This window comes from Punica granatum, chromosome 3, assembly GCF_007655135.1.
Source record: "Punica granatum isolate Tunisia-2019 chromosome 3, ASM765513v2, whole genome shotgun sequence".
Classification (NCBI taxonomy): domain Eukaryota; kingdom Viridiplantae; phylum Streptophyta; class Magnoliopsida; order Myrtales; family Lythraceae; genus Punica; species Punica granatum.
The window spans coordinates 831,697-855,225 of NC_045129.1; the positions used below are offsets into that span (position 1 = coordinate 831,697).

Genomic DNA, 23,529 nt, shown 5'->3' on the forward strand with positions numbered 1-23,529 from the left:
ACACAACCTTATCTTCCATTTTTTCCTCTTAAAACAATCCGTCAATCTTCAGTGGAGAAAGTTGAGGGCTCAGATCTGCTGAGTGTGTACTCTTTTCCTTCTCATGCACATATAGAGGAAAAGGACATGAGGCTATTTTGGGAACCCCGCCATGGCTGCGGAACGACCCCCGGAGCCGCCATGCCAAGCTACGGACAGTTCTCTTTGCCTCCCACCCTGTCCTGCTATATCATTCGTTATAGCTTCACACTCATCTCATGTCATCACAGCCCTTTCGCCTCACCTACTTGCCAGTCTTTGAGCCGGGGGGAGCTCGATGGATAGTTAGTTCATCATATGCTGCTTTGGTTTCTACTTCTGATTCACTCACCTGGGCGAGAAGGTAAAACACAGACAGATAACAGGCTCCGCAATCCATCAGAGGGGGCCAGACAAACACCAATGCGGAGGCCAGCAAAACCCCCTGAGAGCAAAGCCATCAGAGATTTTTTTTTTTTCCGATGTGGACGCCTAATATCCAAAAAGTTCAATGGGCTCAGACTAATCGAGATTCAAACCGAATCGGCCAACTAAGGATAAATCCCTCCCGATCTACGGATTTGATTTTCTCAATTCACAAGGACTCTCACTCGAGACCTTGAAGGGTTGAACCGCTTTCACCAACCCACGTTGATAGGAGAAAATGAGATGAAACTGACACGCCAATTCAGCATGTGCCGCCTCCCATCTCCTCCTCTCTCTTTTTATTCTTCGGTTACACTTTCAAGGGAAAGGGAAACACAGCAACACGATAGTCCCACCACAGGTATCAAACTCGGAATCCCGATCTCTAGAAGTCCACCGAGGATACAGGAATCACCCATGAATGCCGAAATCTTTCTAAAACATAATTGGATTGATCTTTGATTGGGGCAAGGACGCAGCTAGCGAGGTTCTAACCGAGGCAAAAATATTGCCCGAGCTCTTAAAATGGGCAGATTTAGCTGAGAAGAATGACACCAGATCTACAATCAGCACATGCACAAACGAAGGAGATTAGTGATGTTGAGGAAGGCTCAGATCTAACCTTTCAGGCGAACCAAAAGGGGGTCGACGGTCGCGGAACCGCCATGGCTGCAGCGGCCGGTTGCTCGTGAGAGTAAAAAGAACTTGCAGTTTTTCCGCTTTTATAAAACCAGATGGTTAGATCCATCTCTCTCTCTCTCTCTCTCTTCCTTTCTCTGTACCTCACGAGCCATCCGGTACTGCCTTGCCATGAGGGAACCAACCACTGCTGCCGCCTTCCCCGGTGGCGGCATCCTGCACACACACTCCTGAACCTATGATCATCACAGCCTCGTTCCAGCGTCCATTTCAGCGTTCGGAAGAACCGATAAGGTCCTCCCGAGGGGGCGATTTTTGCATAACATGGAAAAGAAAAAGAAAGAAAAAGAAATGATAGATCTTCCATCCGGTCTGCTTCCATATGCATTGTTGAAAAAGCTAGCTTTTATATGTGTGTGTGTGTGTGTGTATATATATGTATCGATGTATAGCTAGATAGATCGATAGATAGATAGCAGAGACAGAGCTGCTGTTCCCATCACCGCACAACTTCCATAAATCAATTTTCTTTGGGAAAATCAGAGTTTTCCAGTTCGATCCATTGTCGAGCCGATCGTCACAGAAAGAGAGAGAGAGAGAGAGAGAGAGAGAGAGAGGGTTAGGGTTCGGGGGGAAATCACGGGCTCAGCTCAGGGAAGAGAGACAAGCCTCATTCCTAGCGGAGTGTGCGTCTGTACGAGTCAACCCAAAACCTTGACCCCCCCCCCGCTTCGAGCAGATGAAGCTATTTATTAGCACTCATAGCAGCTGAGGCTAATCATAATAGAGAATAAATTTATTGCGTAAAAGTCCCTATATTTTCTGTCAATTTCAAATTTATCTCAATATTTGAACAGTTACAACGAACGCCATGAGAAAAATCCCGCGAATTTTCTACATTTTTATTTTTTTTTCCCGGTCAGAACAGTTAACACAGTTGGGTCTCCTTGTTCACGTGCCTCGGCACTTAAGTCTAATCAGGCTGTCACCGCTCATGTCGAGAAGTTCGAAAGCTGTTTCGAACATGGAATGATGAACAGACCAAGAGTGGAGGCAGTCCTAGAGCAAATTGTTAGAGGTATTACCATTAAGGGGAAAACTCCATAAACGAAAGCAGCAAACTATTCCTCTCCACTGTAAGCAAAATCTCATCCCTTTACCCCTAAAAAATACATTTGAGACCTCCAAAACTTTGTTCCCATGGGATCGCGAAATAGACAAGTGTATAAACGGAAGAATTTAGCATATATACATACAACAGAGCATTGGAGCAAGCCATTTATCGATCTCTATAAGCAGGAGAGCATTCACCTGAGGACCAGACACTAAAGACCTGTCATAATAGTCCTCCCATGCTCTTTGATCCCTTTAAAAAACTTCTTGACAACTCCAAAGATATCTGCACCTGGAAGACGAACAGAATCATAGTCCATGTCCCTACAAAAATGGAGGCATTGCTTGTTCCGTCATCCATGTCAGGCTTCGACCTTCCGAAGTGGGAAAGAATTAAAGGACCACTCTCTCAAGTTCACAGCAAAAGAGGTAACTATATGGAGTTAACAATTATTATGTACAATAAACAGCATAAGAAAAGGCACTAAAGTACTGCTATAATCTACAAAGCAACTCTTCTGTAGAAAGGTATAGTAGAGGCTTAGTTCCCAAAGTAGTGTATGGCACACGAAACAACCATTCAAAGCCTTTGAATCATTCTTTTTCATTTATGAGAAAGAATCGCTGAAGATTAATGATACCGAAGCTCAAGGGATCGTTGGTCCTGATGTTTCTGGTTCAGTTGCTGACCCACCACCTTTTACAAGCCAGACATTCATGTTTGGTCTAAATGATTCTAAGGGTGTCTCGGTCCTTGCAGAAGAAGGAGCTTCATTCTCAATCTTTTGAGTCGCAACAGTCTCCGTCCTACTAGGCATCAGGAGTTTCAGACGCTTGCTCCGTCTCTTCAGTTCTCAACGGCTTCCAGGTGCTGATTACTGATCACTTTGTTCTCGGCATTATTCTTTGCCTCTGCATCACCTGCTTTGTCTCTCTCATCAACAGCAGCCTGTTGGGTATTATCAGCAGCAGTTGACCAGACCGTGCGCCTCTCTGAGATCAGCTGGATTTCAAAGGCAAGAAACCAATCAAATAGTGGCAGAAACCAAGGAAAATCAGGTGCAAATTGAAAATGGATGAGGCTTTAGATTGACCTTTGTTCAGCCAATAGGAGGAGCTGCTCTGGCTGCAGCTGTATGAAGACGACATGCCAAGTCACTGCAAACTTTCCAATTTTTCATCCTGGCAAATCCTTTTACTCTAGTACTCTTTGGTGTTTTTTTTTTTGTGGGAAAAAATAGCAGATTATAGCTCCTGTTTGGTGCCAGAGATGAAGATGATGATGAGATTAAGGTATACTATAATGTAATTCACATCTTCATCTCTCAAGCTTATGCTTTTTATAACAAGGTTAACCTTCTAAAACAATCAGTTATAGCTATTTCAAACTCTCACAAGAAGAAAATTCTTGAGCCAACTTTCAGTACCGGAAATAGGTTTAAGACTTTTGGGAATGCAGTGGATGGTCCCAACATATACTTTCCTGTTTTTCATCATTTTAACAGATGCAATGAAAACTATTTCTACTTATACTATATATTCAAAATCAAGGGATCATCCACATTTGATTTCAGCAATTCCAAATTAGTGTCCACAAGAAACATTTTAGCTTTTCATGAAATCAATGATTACTTCTCAACAATTTAACATGCGTACTACTTCCCGTAAGCAACAACATTACAAATCAAGCCTAAATTTGCAATCTAACGATCTCTAAACCGGCCTCCACCATCAACTAAAGATGGCCACTTTAAGGCCTTTTCGAAGAGCAAACCCTCAATCTTAAACTAATGAACAAACTAGGGAAGGGCAACTGTTTGGCAAATAATAGGAACACAAAGCCGCCAGCATCTCTGGAGCAGGGACACCTTCTGAAAGAGCCAAGAAAGAGCCAATTTCAGTTGCTGAGGCTTCCATTTGATTTTTGATCATAGAAATAGAAGGAGCTTTGCTGTGGCTGCAGCTTTTTGGAGCCACCATGCCATGCAGCAGGCAGGTCCATTTCCCTGTCACCCCTTCATAGATAACATTGAGCTCCAACTCTTACAGAATATACCAATGCGTTTGGTTTCAGAGTAAAAATAATTTTGATTTTGATTGTGGTAAATGACAAATGTTGTGTAGTGTGTTGAGTTAAAGTTAAAATTTTTGACTTAGGAAATATGTATTTTTTTTGTGTAGTGGGTTGAGTTGGTGAAATGTTGAAAACCCACAAGGTCGTAAATTCAATCCTCCACTGCATGCTTCGCCTTTTGCGAAGCCACTGATCAAAGAAGAAAACAAAGTTCCTCAAAAATCATCAGCTCCACCTCCAACCAGAGAAGTGCAGCCCCCGGTCGCATAGTTCAAAGGGGGGGGAGGCGGCTGCTCATTGAGCTGCCACCAGTAACCCTCTTAAAGGTGTCCAGGGTAACGCACCTAAGCTACAGTACATACAATACTTTCCTCGGCTACAAAGTTCCCCATTGAAAGTGATCAGCCTGTCGAATGCTCATTCACTTCACACTTACCCAAAAAAAGGGAAAACCGGCTAAAATTTACGGACCAAAAAAGTACTTAACCAAAGAGAGACTTCAGAAAGCTCCCGACACTTTCCTTTTCAGAGGCTCAGATTCAGATTTTGATCAGACAATTGAAGGAGCTCCGCCATGGCTGCAGCATTTTCTAGCTGCCATGCCAAGCTACGGACAGCTCTCTGTGCCAGAAAGTTTCTGATAATTTTCTTTACTCAAAAAATCCTCATAGCCTCCTCAATGTTTCTTCTCATTTTTCATGCAAATGCATTTGAGCTGAACCTCACATATATAGACGCAGACAACGATGATTGATGACAATGATCAAATTGCAGCTGCAATATACCAGTTCAGTAGGTTGAATTTTTTTTCCCCGGTTGAAGTATACATAAAAAATATCCATACATAATATATGTTCCCATTGGTCCATTGTTCCATTGTTCTCAGGTACCAGAGAAATCTGGCCAGATTTTGAAAATTGGATATTTAGAAAGAATCAAATTCCCAAGAATTCATCATTGGCTCCGTCTCTAACCAGAGAAGGGCAGCTACCTGTTGGGTGCAGGAGGCCACCAATGGAAGTAAAACAGACAGCTGCCAGCTTCTCTGGGAGCAAAGCCAGTTCTATGGGAGGTGGAGGAGGAAGAGGAGCAGCAGCATCAGAAAGGAGGGAAGAATACTGCCATGGCTGCAATTCATCGATGAGAGCTGCTTGGCCAAGATATAGGCAGTTCACTATATTTCACTCATAATTTTAGTTTTCTTCCTGAATCATGACAGGCTCATAATCAAGAGTTTCAGAGATCATATGCTCCATCAGTTCGGATAATAGTGTAAGCTGCCATGCCCCCACCGAGAGCAAAACCCCCTTGAACTCTGTCTGACGCCATCAGCCACAGCCAAACCATGGACTAAATTGTAACGTACTCAGGTGACAACAAAGTGAATACGCATCACAAAGTATCATGAACAACTATCATCCTCCTCCTCCTCACCACCACCATCGTCATCATCATTATCATTATCATTATCATCATAACCATAGTTATCATAAACTAGGTTAGGGGGGAAAAGAAGTGGTTTTTCTTAACTTTCAAAAGTTCAAATTTGAAGTTACCCTCAAAACACGTGATTTGTTTTTTCGGAGTTGAAATGCCAGCAGCTTATCCAGAGGTAGAGCTACATTTTTAAAAAAATTGAGCTTACAATGAGCAGCAAATTGAGCTGCGAAACAAACTAAAGATTTGCTGGAAGGAAGCTTGTGGATGACAGCATTTCTTCTAAGTGGTAAATTGTATTTAGAAAAGCTCTTATTGGTGGTATTTTTACAAAGGGAAACTGAGGAACCGAAGATGGAACCCCGCGATGGCTGCGAGATGCTCCAGCATCGCCAAGCCAAGAACGGCCACTTCCCTGAGGATATTACCTCACATTTCCATTTCAATACATGTAACCATCAAAGACTCGAAGATTGCCATTTTGATATCGGAATGGGGGATACTCGTCATTTGCAGATAATGCTTCAGTTTGCACGCACGATTACATGCTTGATCAAATGATGAAGGATTCCAGCACAGGAGGCAGGTGACCAAAGTACATCAATAATCACATCACCACCTGCAAATCAGAGCTAATGCTACCAAACGCCCACTTAAAGCAAATCCTAAGAAGAGGCTCAGATCGATATTTCCTCAGGCAAATCGACAGGAAAGGAACCCCGCCATGGCTGCAGCTCTCCCCCAGAGCGACCACGCCAAGATACGGACAGTTCTCTGATTTTCGGCCTGATTACTCTTAATTTCTCTTCCGCCATTTATCATCACAGCCTCGTCAAACAGCTCACCTTGTCGATGCCGGAGCCGGGGGAGCTCCATCAGAAGAACAGAAAGCGAAGCAAACATTTCCTAGCTTTGATGCGAACAAGCAGAGATCCAGGAAGGTCGTGTTTGTATGTGTCTGCATGTCGAACATGAAAGAGACAACGGCCAAACCATCGGCTTCACGTTCAACCAGGGAGGGGGCGGCGGCTGGCGTTCGGCCACCACCGGCGTGCCTCTCCGGGAGCAAAGGCCGATTGAGTTTTTTTTTTTTTTTTTTCCTTTTTTTCTTTCTCTATTGGGTAAAATATAAATGAAAGATAGAAATGCGGTCCTCTCCACCGCACGTTAGCTGTAGCTCAAGCCTCAATACAGCTTCCTGTATGGTCTGCCTGAGATCCCATGGAAGGCCCTACTTCTAATTCGGCTCGACACCTACCAAAGCCCCAAAGCCAACATCTTTCAAAAAAGAGGTCAAAATAACTTTTGGCAATCACATATATAACGGGAGAAAGAGAAATATATAGTGTAATTGCAGCGGTATAAACAACGTAGTTGTTTAGATAATGATAAGGTTTTTTATTTTTCCGTTTCATTTATAGTTCCAAAATTTAATACAATCGGTACAGTTACGAGTCTTCATTCCATGCACTCACATCGATTTAGTTTTCGAAAAAATAAGAGTCGATAACAGCCACCTCGTAATTATACGTATTGATTGAAAGGATCGATGATGCATCAAGCACGTAAAAGGTTGGTTGGATTATCCTTACACAGAAATGTTCTCAGTTTTCGACTAAATTTTCAGCAACAAAAGCCCAAGATATGTCATCTGAAATCATGCTCCATTTTACTGTTTAATAATAATGTTGGGACTTGGGCTACTTGGTCCTCTGTTGTTGGGCTCATCGATTCAGTTAAACCATCAAACTTCTCTTCTTTTCGGAACTAAAGTGTATGATCTATCCACCCAAGCACGACGCTGTTCATTTGCTTATGTTCAGCTGAACCAGTCCGAATGATTTTCATTTCGCAAAATCGAACTAATTTGAGCTCTATCTCTCGTTCAATATTAGATCTGATGGCATCATGATCCGGGATTAACAGTTTTTTTTTCCCTTTTATTCTTTTTTCACCATCGTCTAAATTGACCGTTTGATTTTACAATCATATTTTTAAAATTTTAACTTTAACTTTAACTCTATTCACTATACAATAAAATTTTTTATTATTTTTTTAACCATTTAATTTAATTTTTAATACTAAATTCTATCAAGTAATATTTATTACTTTTTTCACAATTCTACGATACAATTATTATTATTTTTAACTATTCATTACTTTTTTATATTTTTTCTTATAATTCAACAACAAAATTATTATAATTCAATTAAAATCAAAACTCAACTCTACTAACTGTAACTGTAAAATTTCTTTGATATCCTTTTCCATTGAGAACAGAATTTTCAGTGACCAAACTCTTTTCATAAAATGTAAAAGAAACAGGGAAATGGACATCAAATCAAAAGCAATCTATTGATCGTACGTCGAAAAAAGTCGGGGGCTCAGTTCTGCTGAGTGTGTCCTCCTCTTGTTCTCATGCAATTAGGAAGGAGACGAGAGACTACGGTAGAACCCTGCCATGGCTGCAACCCTCCGAGCCGCCATGCCAAGCTAACGGTTCTCTTCTCTTGCCCCTCACCCTTACCTTGTATATTGTCCATTCACACACTCGTCCATCACATCACAGCCCTTTTCCGTCACCTATTTGCCGGGGGAGCAAAAACCAATCTCTCAGGACCAAATTGCCAGTTTACTCGTGAAAAAAAAAAAATCACCAGAAATCTTTTGATTTCCTACGAACAAATCTATCGATTGATCGTAACTGTAGAGAATGTCAGGGCTCAGATCTGCGACTGTGTTCTCCCTTTGTTCTCATGCAATTCAATTAGGAAAGAGAGAGGACGAAGAAAGCCCGCCATGGCTGCGAACCGGCAAAGAGCCGCCACGCCAAGCTATGGACAGTTCTCTTGCCTCTCAACCTTGCCAGTACATCATTCATTACTGATTCATCATCACAGCCCTTCTCGTCAACACACATATCCATCAATCCATCCATTAATTAATTAATTAGATAGAGAAGAGCAAAACAAGAGATCGAACATCATGCTGCTTCTGCTTCACTGATCAAGAGGGTGTAACACAGGGGACGAGATCGAGGGCTTCGCAATCTATCAGAGAGGGGGCCAAGCTTCGCCAAGCAAGCACCGGAGCCGAAGCCAGCAAAACCCTTCCGAGAGCAAAGCCTAGCCGGGAGAAAGATAAGTCCTAGAGTAGACTACCACATTATATGGCATGTCCAGTCTTCCATCGTCTTCTTCTTCTTTTTCTTTTTTCTTTTATTTTTTCTTTTTTTTTTTCGGTTACCTTTCCTAAGGGAAAGCATGAAATCTGAATCTTTCTTTCTAAAAGAGAGAAGGGATTTGAAAAAACAGATATCTGAGCTTACATGAGCTCGTCAAAGGGGCAGATTTAGCATCAACATGAGTTGATTCAGGTCTCGGAACGGATCTGAGTCCTGAGAAATGGAGAAAATTCCACAATTAGAAAGGGTTGCAATGTCAACCTGGTTCAAACTTGGGGACCATCTTCTCTCTCATTTGGATACCAGGGTTCACACCAAAAAAAATGTCAGGAAAAGTTATGGAAGGGAACAGCCATGGCTAAGAAGAAGCCGTAAGAGGTACAAGCAATGTTGAGAGAGGCTCAGATCTGACCTTTCCGGCGGACCAAAAGGCGGTCGACGGGCAGGAAACCGCCGTGGCTGCAGCTGCCGGTTGCTCGTGAAAGTACAAAAAAGAAGAAGAAAAAATTGCAGTATTTTCATTTTTATAAAACCAATCAGATCTCTCTCTCTCTCTCTCTGTCTGTCTACTTCACGAGCCATCCGGTGCTGCCTCGCCATGGGGGAACCCACCCGTAACGCCCCCGCCGGATCCTGCACACACACACACACACACACACTCCTGAACCGATGATCATCACAGCCTCGTTCCAGCGTCCATTTGAGCGTCCGGGAGAACCGATGAGGTCCTCCGGAGGGGGCGATTTTTGCATAACATGGAAAAGAAAGAAATGAATGATCGATCTGCGAATCCGCTTTCATATGCATGCTCGAGTAAACTAGTTTTTTTTTCTTTTTTTTGGTATATATATATATATGTAGATCAGATAGATAGCAGAGAAACAGACACAGACAGACAGACACTGGAAGCGCGATAATCTGCTGCTCTTCCCATTGCCGCCCAACTTCCCTAGATCAATTTTCTTCGGCAAAATTAGAGGTTGCAAGTCCGATCCCGGTAGACAGAGAGAGAGAGAGAGATGTGGGGTTAGGGTTCGCGGGGAAATCACGGGCTCAGCTCAGGGAAGAGAGACGAGCCTCATTCCTAGAGGAGTGTGTGTGTGTGTGTGAGTCAACCCAAACCCCTCCCCCTCCCGTGCCGTCAGCTGACCACGCTATCTATTATAGCAGCGGATTTTTTCTTAGAAAAGAAAATTTAAAATAAGAAAAATAAACTCTTTTTTTTTTATTTTTTTTGGTGAACAGAAAAATAAAAGTTGATTGCCTAAAAGGTCCTGTAACTTGCCGTTAATTTCTAATTTAACCCATATGTTTTGGTTTGTTGTCATTGAATAGTCAAGACAGTAAACATGGTTTCATCTCATTGTTCATACTCCTCGGCACCTAAGGTCCGATTACGCTGACACTGCTGCTCGTGTCCGAGTGGTTTGATAATTGTTTGTACATGGAACGAGGAACGAGCTAGCTGAGTTTGTTGTCAAAGGCAAAGCAAATCACTGAGAGGCTAATAAAAGCTACAAGCAATTTCCTCTACATTGTAAGCAAAATCTCTTCCTTTTTTTGTCCTAAGAATACTACACTTGATCCCCCCAAAACTATTTTTCCGCAGCACCGGCAAATAAAAACAGTGTGAATGATAGATTCTGATCGGCATACATTATGCACATCATCTAAGCGAGCCACCCATAGACATCTATAACCAAAAGAGAGAAAGAGAGCACCGAGGAACGGTCATGAAAGACTCGTCATAAGACTCCCCACGGCTCTTATATTCCTTTCGAACTTCTACACACCTCCAAAGTTATCTGCAACTGGAAGAAGAACAAAATCATAGTCCATGTCTCTCCAGAGATGCGGGCATTGCCCGTTCCTTCTTCCAATTGAGCTTTTGATTGTCCAAAGCAGGGAAGACTAAACTACTTCTCTCTCATGTTCACGGCAAAAAAGGCAACTCTATGAAGTTACATTTAGTATGTACAGTAAACAGCATAAGAAAAGGCACCAAGGTACTGCTACAAGCTACAAAATAACTCTCCTGTAGAAAGGTACAATCGAGGCTAAATCCCGAAAGTCGTATGGCACACGAAACAGCCATTTAAAGCTTCTGGAACCTTTTCTTTATGAGAAAGAATCACTGAAGATTAGATGATACAGACGCTAAAGGGGCTCATCCGTCCCGAGGTTTCAGGCTCAGTTGCTGACCCATCGCCTTTTACGAGCTGGACGCTCATGTTTGGTCTCCAACTCCAGGGGAGTCTCGGTCCTTCCAGAAGAAAGAGCTTCATTCTCAATCTTCTTAGTTGCCACAGCCTCCTTCCCACTTGGCATCGGGAGCTTGAACCGTTCACTCCGCTTCTTCAGCTTCTCAACAGTGTCCAGGTGCCGATTATCGATCGCTTTGTTATCGGCATTATTCTTTGTCTGTGCATCACTTGTTTTGTCTCTTTCATCGAAAGCAGCCTGCTGGGTAGTTGCAGATGTCTCGACCGGTTTGGAAGGATCAACTGGAATACTGCTGGACTCTGTAGTTCCTCCATTGCTGTTCCTACCCAGCTCCTTAAATTTCAAGGAGGAAGTCGACTGGCTGCTAATGGTGAAATCTCTCTCCTTGTGGCTCGTCCATCGCTCTAATTTCGACCGACCTCTTCTAGAATCATTCTGTTCATCATCTGAAGAAGCATCCTCTTTATTCTTTCTTGAGGACTGGTGATGCAGTGTGACCTCGGGGTTGTCTCTGTTTCCTCCACCCTAAAAGAAAGGACGAGAGTCGAGATATGCAAGTACTCGTGAATGCCAAATCTACCTTAACTGCAATTAAAAGAACCAAAGATGTATTTTTTTGCTAGGTTGGCTAGTAATCAAGAAAAAGGAACCTTTAAGAGAATGTAAACCAAGCTAAGAAATAAAACCGTCTTGCCAGGAGGTCGCGTTTCGTCTGCCAACAATAAATATCTAAATACTACGTTGTATATTGTGCACCTCCAATAAAATCAGACAATATAGGAAAGGACATTACTTGAGCAACACGGGTGGATATGCAGGCAACAGCAAAATAAGAACAAATATCAATGCATAACTACTAAAGAAACTCATGAACTATGATGGATTTTCAGTTTTTCATTTTAATAAAGATTGCATAAATATATGATCAAATCCAAATGACTGCATTATAATGATTAAATAATAGGCTGTAGAGAATTCAAAGTACAATCAATTTTTTCAGTGTTTTATGTATATGCAACATGTAATATTGATGAATAACATTAATTTAGATGCAGCTCGTCATATATTGCTAGAACAGAACAGATAAACTTTCCATTACAGATACACATGGCCCGACCAAACTTCACAATACTAACTTCTATGCTTTTCACTTTCGAAAGATTTAGAAAGATTGTGCTCCATTGGCAGTGGTTATTTTAAGCGTGTGTCCTGACCATTTAAGCTCTTTATAGGAAGACATCATGAAAGTGCTCGCCCATCCCAACTTATGAAGTTCAGGTCACAACCGTTTCATACCATACCCACACCCCTCCACTGCAACCCAAAAAAAAGAAGAAGAAATTCTCTCAATCCCTCCAGCAAGAAGAAGGGGAACGCAACCTCAGAAAAGAACATGTGAGCATGCAGAAAGTGCTCCATAAACTACAAATAGGACGACTACTGAAGAGTGCGCCACCCAAGTAATTCTGCCAATATCCGAACTTTACGAAGATTAATTCATTTAGATCAACCTTGAGATAAGAAAATGCCACTTTCATGTATAAACATCCTTTTAAATACTACCTCATTTCTCTTTGCTTTAAATTCCCTACAAGTGACTTTCAGGGATGCTACCTTTCACTAAGCAAAGATTCTCTAGAACATACCGTCTCATTGACACGATCCATTTGGTCATCTTGAATTCTCTTGGAGGCAGTAGCAGAATTGTTATCGCCACCCTCGGACTCTTTTGACTTCTTCATGATCCCTTTATGGCCTCTCTCACGCATCCTCTGATCATTACGAGGGACTGGCCTCTCCTGCCGAGACCTCTTATCCTCGTAATTGATCTGATTTCCACGCGAATAACCATCCTCACGTCCCCGGTGATGAGATGAAATTTCATCTGCTGCATGTTCTCTAACCTTAACCTGTTCAACATTCCTCGGTTTGTCCTTAGAATGGTGATCTTTATCTGAGATCTTATAATTGTCCCTGGTCCTAACATGAGCAGCCCTTGCTTTGTCCTCAGCTCCACGTCCGCTTCTTTGACTGCCTTGCCCTTCCCTCTCCCGTTTAACATCTTCGTCCTGTGCTGGCCTGGGCCTATGTGACCCCTCTCTGTTCTTCTGCTTCTCACTTCTCTCCCTATTTGAGGAAGCGTCATCTTTGTGCCTGAGAGAAATATCATCCCTTCCTCTAGGTTGTTCATCTCGCTTCCGATCATCATCCCTTTCTCGCTTCTGACGGTTTGTGCTTTCTTTGTGGGTGTGCAGGATTTCTTCCTTATTTACATGGTCACGTCTTGAATAATCATCTTCCCTCCTCCTCTTGCTGTGGTACTCACCAGCACTCTCATGCCTCCCACTCCTTGAACTATCATCTCTTTCCCTCACTCTTGGGCCTACATCCTTGTCAAAGTTAGCCTCGTAAATACCATTCTCTATATGTTTCCTTGAACTGAGATGGAGATGCTCATCTTTCTCACTCCTCTCACTCTCCCGGGCCCTGCTCCTGTGCCTGGACCCTATTTCATCAGCGCGGTCCCTCTTCCTCGTATCTTCTGCCCTATCCCTTCTGTTCTGAGGATCATCATCCCTCCATTGCCAAGACCTGTCATATGGATCCCTATCCTTACGACGATCAGAGCCCTCATGTTTAATAGGCATATTGTGGACAATGCTCTGATCTCGATCCCAGTCTCTATAAGAACCCTCCTGTCCTTTTGCCACCATACGGCTCCTCTCCATTTCTTGTGTTGTCTCATGACTTTTTCTTCGGTAATCTTGTTCAACCCTATTAAGGTGCCTCTTAGTACTCCCTGGTCGTGAAGGCCGACCTGCTTGAACAACTTCCTCCTCAACTCCATCATGCCACTTCTGACTCTCTCTGCTGCTCCCTGATCTTGCTTTGCTGTTCTCGCTGCTTCTTCCTGCCCTAGAGTCCTCTCCATCATTGAGTTCATGCCCAGGTTCTTCTGCTTGAGGACTAATTTTCCGTTTGATTCTAGAACGAGGTAAACCACCATCTTCTAGGTTGTCAGTTGGGGTACCCTCATCTATTGCCGCATCCTCCTTTTCCTGCTCAGATATCCTATCACCAGGCACAGGGGTTACCTCTCTACGACCCAAACTCGACTCATGAGCAGGACTTTTCCTTCCCATGCTTTCAACCGAGCCCTCCCGATCATCCCGAGATTTTCTGTCCTCTGTGCTATATGCTGGAGACATGTATGGAGATCTGCCACGTGCTCCAATATGTGTCCTGCATACAGTGAACAAACTATTATAGAACTCCCAATATTAAATTAAGAGGTACAATGATTCTTTAAATTTTTAGTTTATCATCCAGCATTTGTTCTGATGTTATAATGTTATTTTTGTACCTCTCCTCTTGAGGAATGCCATTAGTCCCAACAGGGAAAGGAGTCTGCCCCTTAGAAGCTGACGGATGTGGAACTGGTACTATTGAACGAGGCGGCAAAGGTTCATCTCCTTCAGCAGCATCATCATGAGCAGAATTCACAGCAGGAGTTCTCCTTCCAAGAGGTTCTCTCTTTTGGCTGTCTTCAGGCTCCACGTTACTATCAGAATTCTCATTGTCCGCATGTGCAATCTCTCTTTTGGCCATATGATCTCTGGCCTCGCTCGGTTGTTCAATATCATGTTGGTCTGGAACACCATGTCCACTGGAGGAATTATCATCATCTTGGCACATTATCTGTTTATCAGAACATTTATCAAAAGCAATTACAATAGGGAAAAGCATTTTCCTCCAAAATTTGTTAAGACTCTAAACCTGCGTATCTCTCTGCTACAATAAATACCCCTGATATTGTTGAAAATTACGTGCCACTCCTCTCTACCTTTGACATGAGCGAATTGGAGGATGCAGCACTACTCATCACAATAATAACAATCCGCAAACAATTCAGCGTCCGATCTATCAATATCTCCAAGACTAGACAATAGGCTTGGTCATTAAAATAGTAAAAGAAGGCACGATGACACCTCGCGTTCTATTTACTACGACATCCTTAACAAAGTGGACCACCTCATAAACTTAAATGGTGAGGCCCAGCCTACTCTAAGATTAAAGGGCTATAGGACATTCATAAAGCTAAAGGCGGCTCCATACAAAGTCCCTCTTCCTCATAAAAAGTTTCTGAAAGAAAACCTGGAAGATTGCTTACCTCTATGATAGCATCAGAATCGCGAATTCTTGGTGGTCGGGTGTCAATAGAGGGCAGCCTTTCACCCAAACCGTTTTCCACTTGAATAGCTCGCCCAGTTGGCTGTAAGGATGCAACTTATCAGAGCACAAAGACGCCAATTTTTTTTTTTATAAAAGAAAATACAGTGATTGCTATAATTTCCTCCATAAGTTCATTTACACCCCAAATGTTGGAACGAGAAAGGGGTGGAAAATCTATATCAAAATTTAGCCTTAGAAAACCAATCAAAAAATCCCTTATTTCCCTCTAAAGCAACTAAAAGATTATCTTAGTTGAAGTGAAAATCAGGTTAGACTAATAAAAACAGCCTTGTGAGTTATAAAGGTCGACAAGTCTTATCCATATCTAATAAATTAAACAGTGTTCACCTATTAGTTTTCACTAAGATAGTAATTTAATAAAAGTATGACTCCATGACAAAAATGGTAGCAATTCTAATATAATTCATCAAGATAATTGACGAGGAGCTGAAACACCTATCCACTATCTAATTCCTTTGAAATGGAGAATCAAGTAATAACAGAAAGCATAGAGATTTTGACAGTGTAGGCAACTGCATGTCAGGATCCAAAAAATCTTGGCAAAAGATACCCAGAATACAATTAAATTAATAAGTAAGTCAAAGGCAGAGTCGTACTAAGGGTGGCCGCACACGAGCAGGTAGTTTAGTCTCTATTTGTCCAGCCCCTGACTTTGCTGCATTAGCATTCTCAGCAACATCATGAATGCCAGTTGCTGCTGCCAACTCCGGTGGCATATCAGGGTCGAACTCCTAAAGCAAAGCAGAGAAGTGAAGATTTTCCTTTACCCAAATGACAATGCAGCTTCTCCAAACCAGAAATCAATTATATAGAGTGAAAAAAGAACTGGCAGCCATTTCCTGGTACACAAAAATTGAACTGTGGATATAAATTCTCATTCTATGAACATCTAACTACCTGCTCAGTCCGAACACTCTCATAAACCCGAATTCGGCTCTGCATTGTATTCTCAAGGCGGTGTTGTTCCTGCAGCATATATACATATAAGAAACTTGTGATTCATCTTCCTTCAACCAGTGAATTGTATTACTAAAGGTTTCCCAATTACCAGCTGTTTGCAGTAATCTTTCCAACTCTCTTCGTTCAGACCAAAGTTAAAAAAGTCTGTGTTGTCAACGCCAGGATATTTCCATGGTTTTTCCTCGAAACTGTCAATGTCAACCTCAAAGATAGTCCTGAATCCACAGTAAATCATGAAAGCTTTCATCAGATTATTGCTCGACTTTGACTTTCAACACCATCAAAGAGAAGCTGATGGATGTACAAGTTTGGATAAATGAAAGTTGACATCAAAAGCCCCATAAAAAATTGCATGACATTATAAAGCACATATTAGGAATAAAATGGTCTTCATTGGAGTGTATTGAAGATAAAGAACCCACATTGTCATAACAATCTAACTTGAAAAGATAAACCTATAAGCTCATAACAGAGATAGAAAATTAAGCAGCAACAATGCGAATCACCGGTTCTTATTCTCATCCCATGCAAACACAATTTCAGAAGAAGTCAATTATCATATCAGACTCGACAGAATGTAATAAGAAGAAAAGGCTTCAGCTTGGGGTTGTATGGACGACCAAACAATGACCATCACAACAATCTAAATCCAAAATGTTGAACCCATAAACTCATATCAGAGACATCTAAGAAATTAATTGCATTTGCATTGCCTATCAGCTAATAATCAGTCCGTATCTGAAACTGCCAGATAAATAAATTATATTGGAAAAAAGAGTGTTACTTGTGAGATGGAAGTGTAAATTCCAATCCACCCCCATAACTTCTTCCCGAACCCCATGGAGGAGCTCCATAACCGGGATACTTTTGCAAGCCAGGACCGCCTTTCATCCCTGCTGGTCGCCACTCACCTCTACCACGACCAGCCATGGGGACCGCATTAACAAGTGGGCGGACTTGACCTGGGGTGCCTGCAGAACCGAGGGTGCTCGATGCAGGAATTGGCGCTGCCCCGGGCCTCACATACTGCAAGACAAGATAAGATGAAGCATAAGGTCAATTGTAAATTAAGAGGAAAGCAAATCCAAGAAATGATAAATGATTGCTCAAAACATACAGCTTCAGGATGGCTCTCAGTGTCTAGTTAAACATCAAGGTGAAGAGGATTAATCATTAAGTGAATTCAACATCCAGGGACTGAGGACCCTTGGAATCGTTTATATTCATGATTGTCATCTGGACAATAGAGCTTCGACTTTTTAAAGTTTATGAAAGAACACAACTTCCAAATAAACATGAGAGGGGATCTTGGACAAAGCACGGCGGTAGCAGGTGTATGATGAAAAAAGAAAACATTATCGTGGTGACAGGGCACATTCTGGCTATGTCCGAGGTTAGTCCTCCATCCGACTGCTAGTTAAGGTTAAAATCTATTTAAAATATAATTTAAAGATCTGAAAAAACCTTGAATTCTTTCCACTCATCCTTTTTTTTTCCTCTTTCCTTCCTTTTCTGTGGAAACACATCAAGAACTGGATTTAAGAAGGTCGATATATAGAGACAGGGCCAACGGTTTCACTATCAGTCTATTTCATGCAAGTATGCTATAGAGCTGTTTTTCCTGTCAGATAGAAGAGCAACTTTTTCCCTCCCAATATACTTGCCAAAAGGGAAACCTTTTGATATGCAGATGTGCAGGCCAAAGATGACAAATGCTGCCAGTCTTGGGGCAAAAAGGGCAGTATTTTTGTGCGATCTAACTCTTTTGCTTTTCTGTCTGACCAGCTCACTGTTTCTTGAAGTCTCAGACTGATGTGTAGTAGTAGATAGACAAGCAAGAATCCTCGGACTAATGTAAGATCCCATCAGGTCTATCAGGAATAGATCCAAATGGAACTTCCCAATAGAGAGACCACTCGTCTGAAAGGCGAGCGCACAAGCAAATCATGCGATGATTAGTGGAAAGGATCTTATGACCCCAGAATTAAAAAGCCTTAATGGTATTCTGAAGTTTCTTCTCCATCTAAAGTATTCATGAGCTTGTGCTCAATCAAGGACTCGCAAAGGAGACGGTTAAAGAAATACGAACTTTAAAGGCTTATGATCCCCATTGTCAAGTCACTCAAAAATCAGCAACTGAGCTCTGACAATTGAACAAAACAATCTCTATTGATAGTTGTCCAACACCTTTACAGACTAATTTCCGAAACTGATTAATTATTTGTCATGTAAAGGGGCCGAAGCCTGCGAACCCCGATGCTATACAATGAAATTCTAACACTACCACTAACTGAAATATAATCATCATGATGTACACCAACACCTGTACTGACCTTAAACTGAGAATGAAATGGGTGATACCCATGACTGCTATAACCAATTTTCGGAGGAGCTGATGCTCCAGTGCCGCCAGCCTTCGCTGCCTCTGCTCCAGCTGCCTCTTTCCTTTCTCCATCGGCACCCACCTGCCCTGCCTCCTCGCCCCAGTCTGCGTCCTCCATTGGCTGGCTCGAGACTCCACCGCCCACGATAACAAGCGGGTCCCCATCCTCATCGTCATCGTCCTCCTCATCAAACACCCCCACTGGCCCGTGCTGGGGGTTCTCGTTCAGCACTATCTGAAGCTCGTCCTCACTATCGCTGTCCCAATCATCTCCGGCACCGCCGCCACCGTTGGATTGCAGAGGCATGTCGGACACTCCGGGAATAGCAGGCCCATCATCCTCTTCTATATCGAATTTGACATCCGTCTCCATCAAATCCACGGATTTGGTGGCCTCCGGGGGCGCTTCAGCCTTAGGGTTGATGACCAATTTCGGGTCGTTAGGGGGACTCCTGGGGAATTTCGCATCGGGAGGGTCCAAAACCCTAGGCTTCGCCGAATAGGAGGACTCGGGAGCCGGAGTTTGGGTGAGGGCAGCTCCGGAGATGATCTCGTCGTCGTGAATTTCGAGGCTGAAATCGATCGGACGGCGGGGAGGTGAGGGTGGCGGCTGAGGCTGGGGATGAGGAGCAGAGGCTTGGGGTGGCGGAGCTGAAGAAGTTAAGGGGCGAAGGACGTCAGTATAGAGATCTCCGAACTCATCGTCGTCCTCCATTAGACTGTAGCCGAGAGGAGAGAGAGAGAGAGAGAGAGAGAGAGAGAGAGAGAGAGGGTTTTGAGACTTCTCCTCCTGCGCTAAAAGGGGCAATGGAGGCTTCGTACTTTGGCTTGGCTGTTGCTGCTTTTATAGCCCAAACGAACACAGCATAGGCCACTGTCCTTTCTCATTTTCCTTTCTTCTTCCTTTTTTTTTCTTATTTTGGTTCGATCCATTTCCGCTCAGATAAGAGAAAATAATCCCGAAGGAGTACCTTGTATGCCACGGAAAAGTAATAATGATTTTTTTTTTAGTTAGTTAATTTAAGATTTTATCATAAACTCTGCTCTCAATTTTTTTTTAGAATGATTATGCTCCTAAATTCATAGTCTGACATTAACCTCGCTCATGACTTGAATCAATTTAGTTCAATATAAAATTTTCATCGGAATCCGGATCTAATAAATTCAGTTGTAAATGTAGATGCTACTACTCAGTATTAATGAAATATCTTATTCAGCAAAAAATGATTTTATCATAAACGATAGAAAACATGTTTCTTCTGAATTGCAGGATCATGTTGTTATTAGTATTAGAGTTCGAACCCTGTTATTTATGAGGCCCAAAAGGCGAAGACCCTATTCGAGTTCTCGTCTCAGTTTCAGATGTAGGGACTAGAGCTGGCACGTGAACTAGTTATGATTTCTCGAGATGGCATTGGCGTGTCCTCCTAAGAACCCGAGGGAAGAAATATGAATCTAAGTTCGAGCAATGACCGGGTCAAGAAAATTATAAATTAGAGTCGACAGCCCATCCAACTGGAGAACTACTCCGCAAGAAACATAATCCAAATATACATAATATAGCCAACTCTTCGGTGTACAAAAGCCTGCTTGGATGGGCTCCTCTGCCTTATGGGCCTCCTTTTCAATAATTCCATTATCGATGAATGATCTCATACGAAGCCCTTCTGATACCGATCATTTTCGGCTCCTCGAGAGATAGTCTCGTATTAGCAAAATAGCAAAGTCTGAGACCACCTTTGAGTACTGTTGCAGCAGAGCACATTTCCCAGACACAACGGAATGAAGGCGGTACGTGATTCATAAATTCATGCACTTAAAAACTTGTAAAGGCCCAAACAACAACATTGCCTTGTCCTTGTCTCCATGTTTTGTCGACTGGTAGAACTCACCAAAACGGAATATCTCAAAAGAAAGAGCTATACAACTTGACCAAACCGCATATCAAAAGAAGACAGTTCTCTAAGAACTAGAAAGGTTGTGTGCATCTCCTCCAGAAATTCATCACTGAAAGCACAACCCCATTATAATTTCAGGCTGTCAATCCCCAGATATAGGTTTGCAAAAGTTCCACGTGAATAACATGCATGAAAATGCATGGATCAGTTATATTAAACTGGTCAAGAAAATATACAGACGTGGTGAAAATCGAATCTCTCACCTTCAAGGAGACTCCTCTGGGCTGCATGGCAAGTTTATGCAGCTAGCTCGAAGCACAGAGGAGGGTAATGCAGTTCATAATCCGAAACAAAGACTAAGCAACCCAAATGCCTCTAAATTGCTTCAAAATGAGTTTCTCACTTTGACCTCATCACGAAATGCCGGAGCACTAATCCTTCATTCGTTCCTTCACTGTCTGCTTCTTGCATATGTGAGAAACTATGAAAACACATCAATGAACGAGAATATTTTCACCTAACATTCGGAAGAATTTCCCTTCTTGCTGCTAAGCCACCAAAAATAACTCAAATGATATGTAACAAGAAGCCCAAGGATAAAGCAAGCGAGTGCACAAATAAAAATAAAAGCACACTCTTGCAGAAAGAGACGTGAAATTGGAGGAGGAGACACAAGGGCTATCAAACAACCAAATTTTCTTTTGCTTTTTTTTTTTCCCTTCTTTTTTATTTCATTTCATAACTCTCGGTTTCCATTTCCAAATTCAATAAGCATTCTGTCCACCATCGACTCCAAGACCGTACAAAACCCCCGCATACTTCTCAGGTGCGCCACCAAAGTAGTTCTCTTTCAGTTTCATGAACGTAGAGCAAGTCAGCAAACTATCTGAACCTGCTTGATGGCAAATCCCAACTCGCTGGACCTCCAACAGCTCAGCTACTTTGTTCAACCCACCATGAAGGCTGTTGCTGAACTTCATTAGGTGCTTGATATCATAAAGCACTGGGAAGAAAATCCTGATGTGATCGAAAAAAGCTGACTGGGTGCTGGGAAGGCTTTGGCAGGTTAGAACCTTGAGTAAGTAACCAAAGTCGTACCCGCTGTGGAAGGTAACCCAATGAACACTGTCATTCAACACAACTCCCGAAGACATCAGAAGCTCACTGAAACGGATCACACTAACACCCTTCTCATTGTTCTTTCCGAAGTCAATTCCGCTCTGAGATAACAGTTCAATGGAATCGTGGGCATAGACGTCCACGTCGGGATTGAACTCGCGGAAATTAAACTGCCAAATGCAATACTTATCGGTCCCACAAGTTGGGAGGTTCCCATTCTCATCGGAGAAAGTAAGACCCAGTTGAATCAGCTTTAGGAGATCGACATTGGCCTTCAGTGCCTGGTAGTTATACTCGGTGATGCTCTTGAAGGTCCCAACTGGGCGTAGAACCATCCCAGGAAACTCGGTGTCCATGGCAATGTAAGGGTAATCATCAACAATCTCACGAATCAGCACGAACTCATCCTCTAGATTGTCATTCCAAACTTCCCTGATGTGAATCAGTTCGCTCTTGGACAAGACAGACATCTCGCGGCAACTTTCAGCCGCATATAACCGAATCGGAGCAAAAGAAAGGCAAGAAACCTCTTCAAACCAAGAATACTGAATCTGCAAAATATCAAGCAAAGTGAAGCTGTTAAACTACGAGAACAAGGAAGAACTTCTGAAATGAGGCAGACAAGGATTGAACCAGGAGTTTGAAATGGTAGTACCAGTAACTCCACATATTAAATAATCGACCGAATCAAGACTTGATATTTAAAAAAATGAAGTTTTTAATCATCTTCAAACAAGAGAAGTGCATCAAAGAAGACATTAGGGTGATGGTTGCAGCATGAACATAAGGGGCAGCAGTGCCGACAAACCACGGTCAACATCCTCGTACCAAGATAACATGAATAAGGAGGACAAGAGGACATTAAAGGTACAAGAATCGCACCTTCGAGCGGTCGAGTACGCGGTTGTCGGGCCGCAGCTCCGATTTCGGGTGAACCCAGCTCCCCCCTTGTTTTTTTTTTTTTTTTTCCTTGGGGTTTTCCCGGGGAAGGTTCTGGAATTTTCTGGGAAATTAAAGGGATTTTCGCGAGAAGTGATTGGATCGATTGATGGATTGATTTTTTTGGGGCTTTTTCTCTCTTCTGGAAAGAGTGATGGGAAGAAAGTGATTCTGCAGAGAGGGAGGAAGGGATTACGGAAGGAAGAAGAGAGCAAGAACGAAGCAGCAAGGAGGAGACCTTCACCTTCCCCTTTTGCTCCCTCACATCTTCTTTAACTCACCACCACCACCGCCGCCGCCGCCGCCGCCACCGCCACCGTGTGAGGGGGGGGGGACGGGACGACTGTGTGTGTTGTTGCTCTGTGAGATCGAAACCGATCGAATGAGACGAAGTTGGTTTTTTTCAGCTCGGGTTCCCCCAAGTTCACGGCCAGGATTCAACCCTGACCTCTCAACGGTTCAGATTACACACTCTTCCTTAATCTTGATTTGAAATTCTTGTCGACTAGAAAACCTCAAATCTCCATTGGTAAATCAAATGTTCAAAACTTTGGCTTGATGATTAGGTTCACATCTGCCATGCAAAGACAGAGACGGCTGGCCGGTTCGAATTTGCATGTTCGTCACTAAGAATGATCATAATCAAGCCAGCAAACACCAAAATCAAGCATATGACATTTCTATCGTTAATTAATTACTTTCCCATTCTCAAGTTACTTACTTTAACCAAATCCATTAGATTTCGCTGAACTAAAAGCCAAGTTATTTTAATTGATTAACTAAGAAATCTCCACATGACATCTTCCTATTAGCTTCTTTTTCATTTTTCATTTCGTTTAATTAACAGTATTGTTATATCGTC

General features: G+C 42.5%; 2 protein-coding genes and 1 long non-coding RNA gene across 5 annotated transcripts; all 3 read right to left on the reverse strand.

The window, feature by feature from the left end:
* Positions 1-61: 61 nt before the first annotated feature.
* Positions 62-7,017, reverse strand: LOC116200910. Of its 2 annotated transcripts, none has more exons than XR_004155769.1 (2): positions 3,291-7,017; positions 62-3,189 (listed from the first exon to the last, which is right to left on the reverse strand). It is a non-coding gene; the product is annotated as an uncharacterized LOC116200910 (long non-coding RNA). The 2 variants fall into 2 exon arrangements; XR_004155768.1 differs by having other exon boundaries at positions 62-3,199.
* Positions 7,018-10,585: 3,568 nt separating this feature from the next.
* On the reverse strand, positions 10,586-19,539 carry LOC116200758 (FIP1[V]-like protein). 2 transcript variants are annotated; one of them, XM_031531645.1, is made up of 9 exons: positions 18,662-19,539; positions 17,113-17,354; positions 16,417-16,543; positions 16,266-16,334; positions 15,965-16,099; positions 15,286-15,387; positions 14,479-14,813; positions 12,761-14,357; positions 10,586-11,639 (listed from the first exon to the last, which is right to left on the reverse strand). In XM_031531645.1, the coding sequence occupies exons 1-9, from the start codon at positions 19,424-19,426 to the stop codon at positions 11,082-11,084; spliced, it is 3,930 nt and encodes a 1,309-aa protein (XP_031387505.1). In that variant the 5' UTR covers positions 19,427-19,539; the 3' UTR covers positions 10,586-11,081. The 2 variants fall into 2 exon arrangements, with proteins under 2 accessions (XP_031387505.1, XP_031387506.1); XM_031531646.1 differs by having other exon boundaries at positions 11,487-11,699.
* A 1,247-nt stretch (positions 19,540-20,786) lies between these two features.
* LOC116198484 (probable CCR4-associated factor 1 homolog 7) lies at positions 20,787-23,042 on the reverse strand. The gene is made up of 2 exons (XM_031528640.1): positions 22,611-23,042; positions 20,787-22,279 (listed from the first exon to the last, which is right to left on the reverse strand). The coding sequence occupies exon 2, from the start codon at positions 22,196-22,198 to the stop codon at positions 21,374-21,376; it is 825 nt and encodes a 274-aa protein (XP_031384500.1). The 5' UTR covers positions 22,199-22,279; positions 22,611-23,042; the 3' UTR covers positions 20,787-21,373.
* Between the last annotated feature and the right edge of the window lie 487 nt (positions 23,043-23,529).

Coding starts and splice junctions, on each gene's coding strand:
- LOC116200758 (XM_031531645.1), bottom strand. CDS start 19,426: ATGGAGGACGACGATGAGTTCGGAGATCTCTATACTGACGTCCTTCGC. Junction 17,355..18,661: donor CATTTCATTCTCAGTTTAAG/GTCAGTACAGGT, acceptor CTTGTCTTGCAG/TATGTGAGGCCCGGGGCAGC. Junction 16,100..16,265: donor AGAGTGTTCGGACTGAGCAG/GTAGTTAGATGT, acceptor GCTTTGCTTTAG/GAGTTCGACCCTGATATGCC.
- LOC116198484 (XM_031528640.1), bottom strand. CDS start 22,198: ATGTCTGTCTTGTCCAAGAGCGAACTGATTCACATCAGGGAAGTTTGG.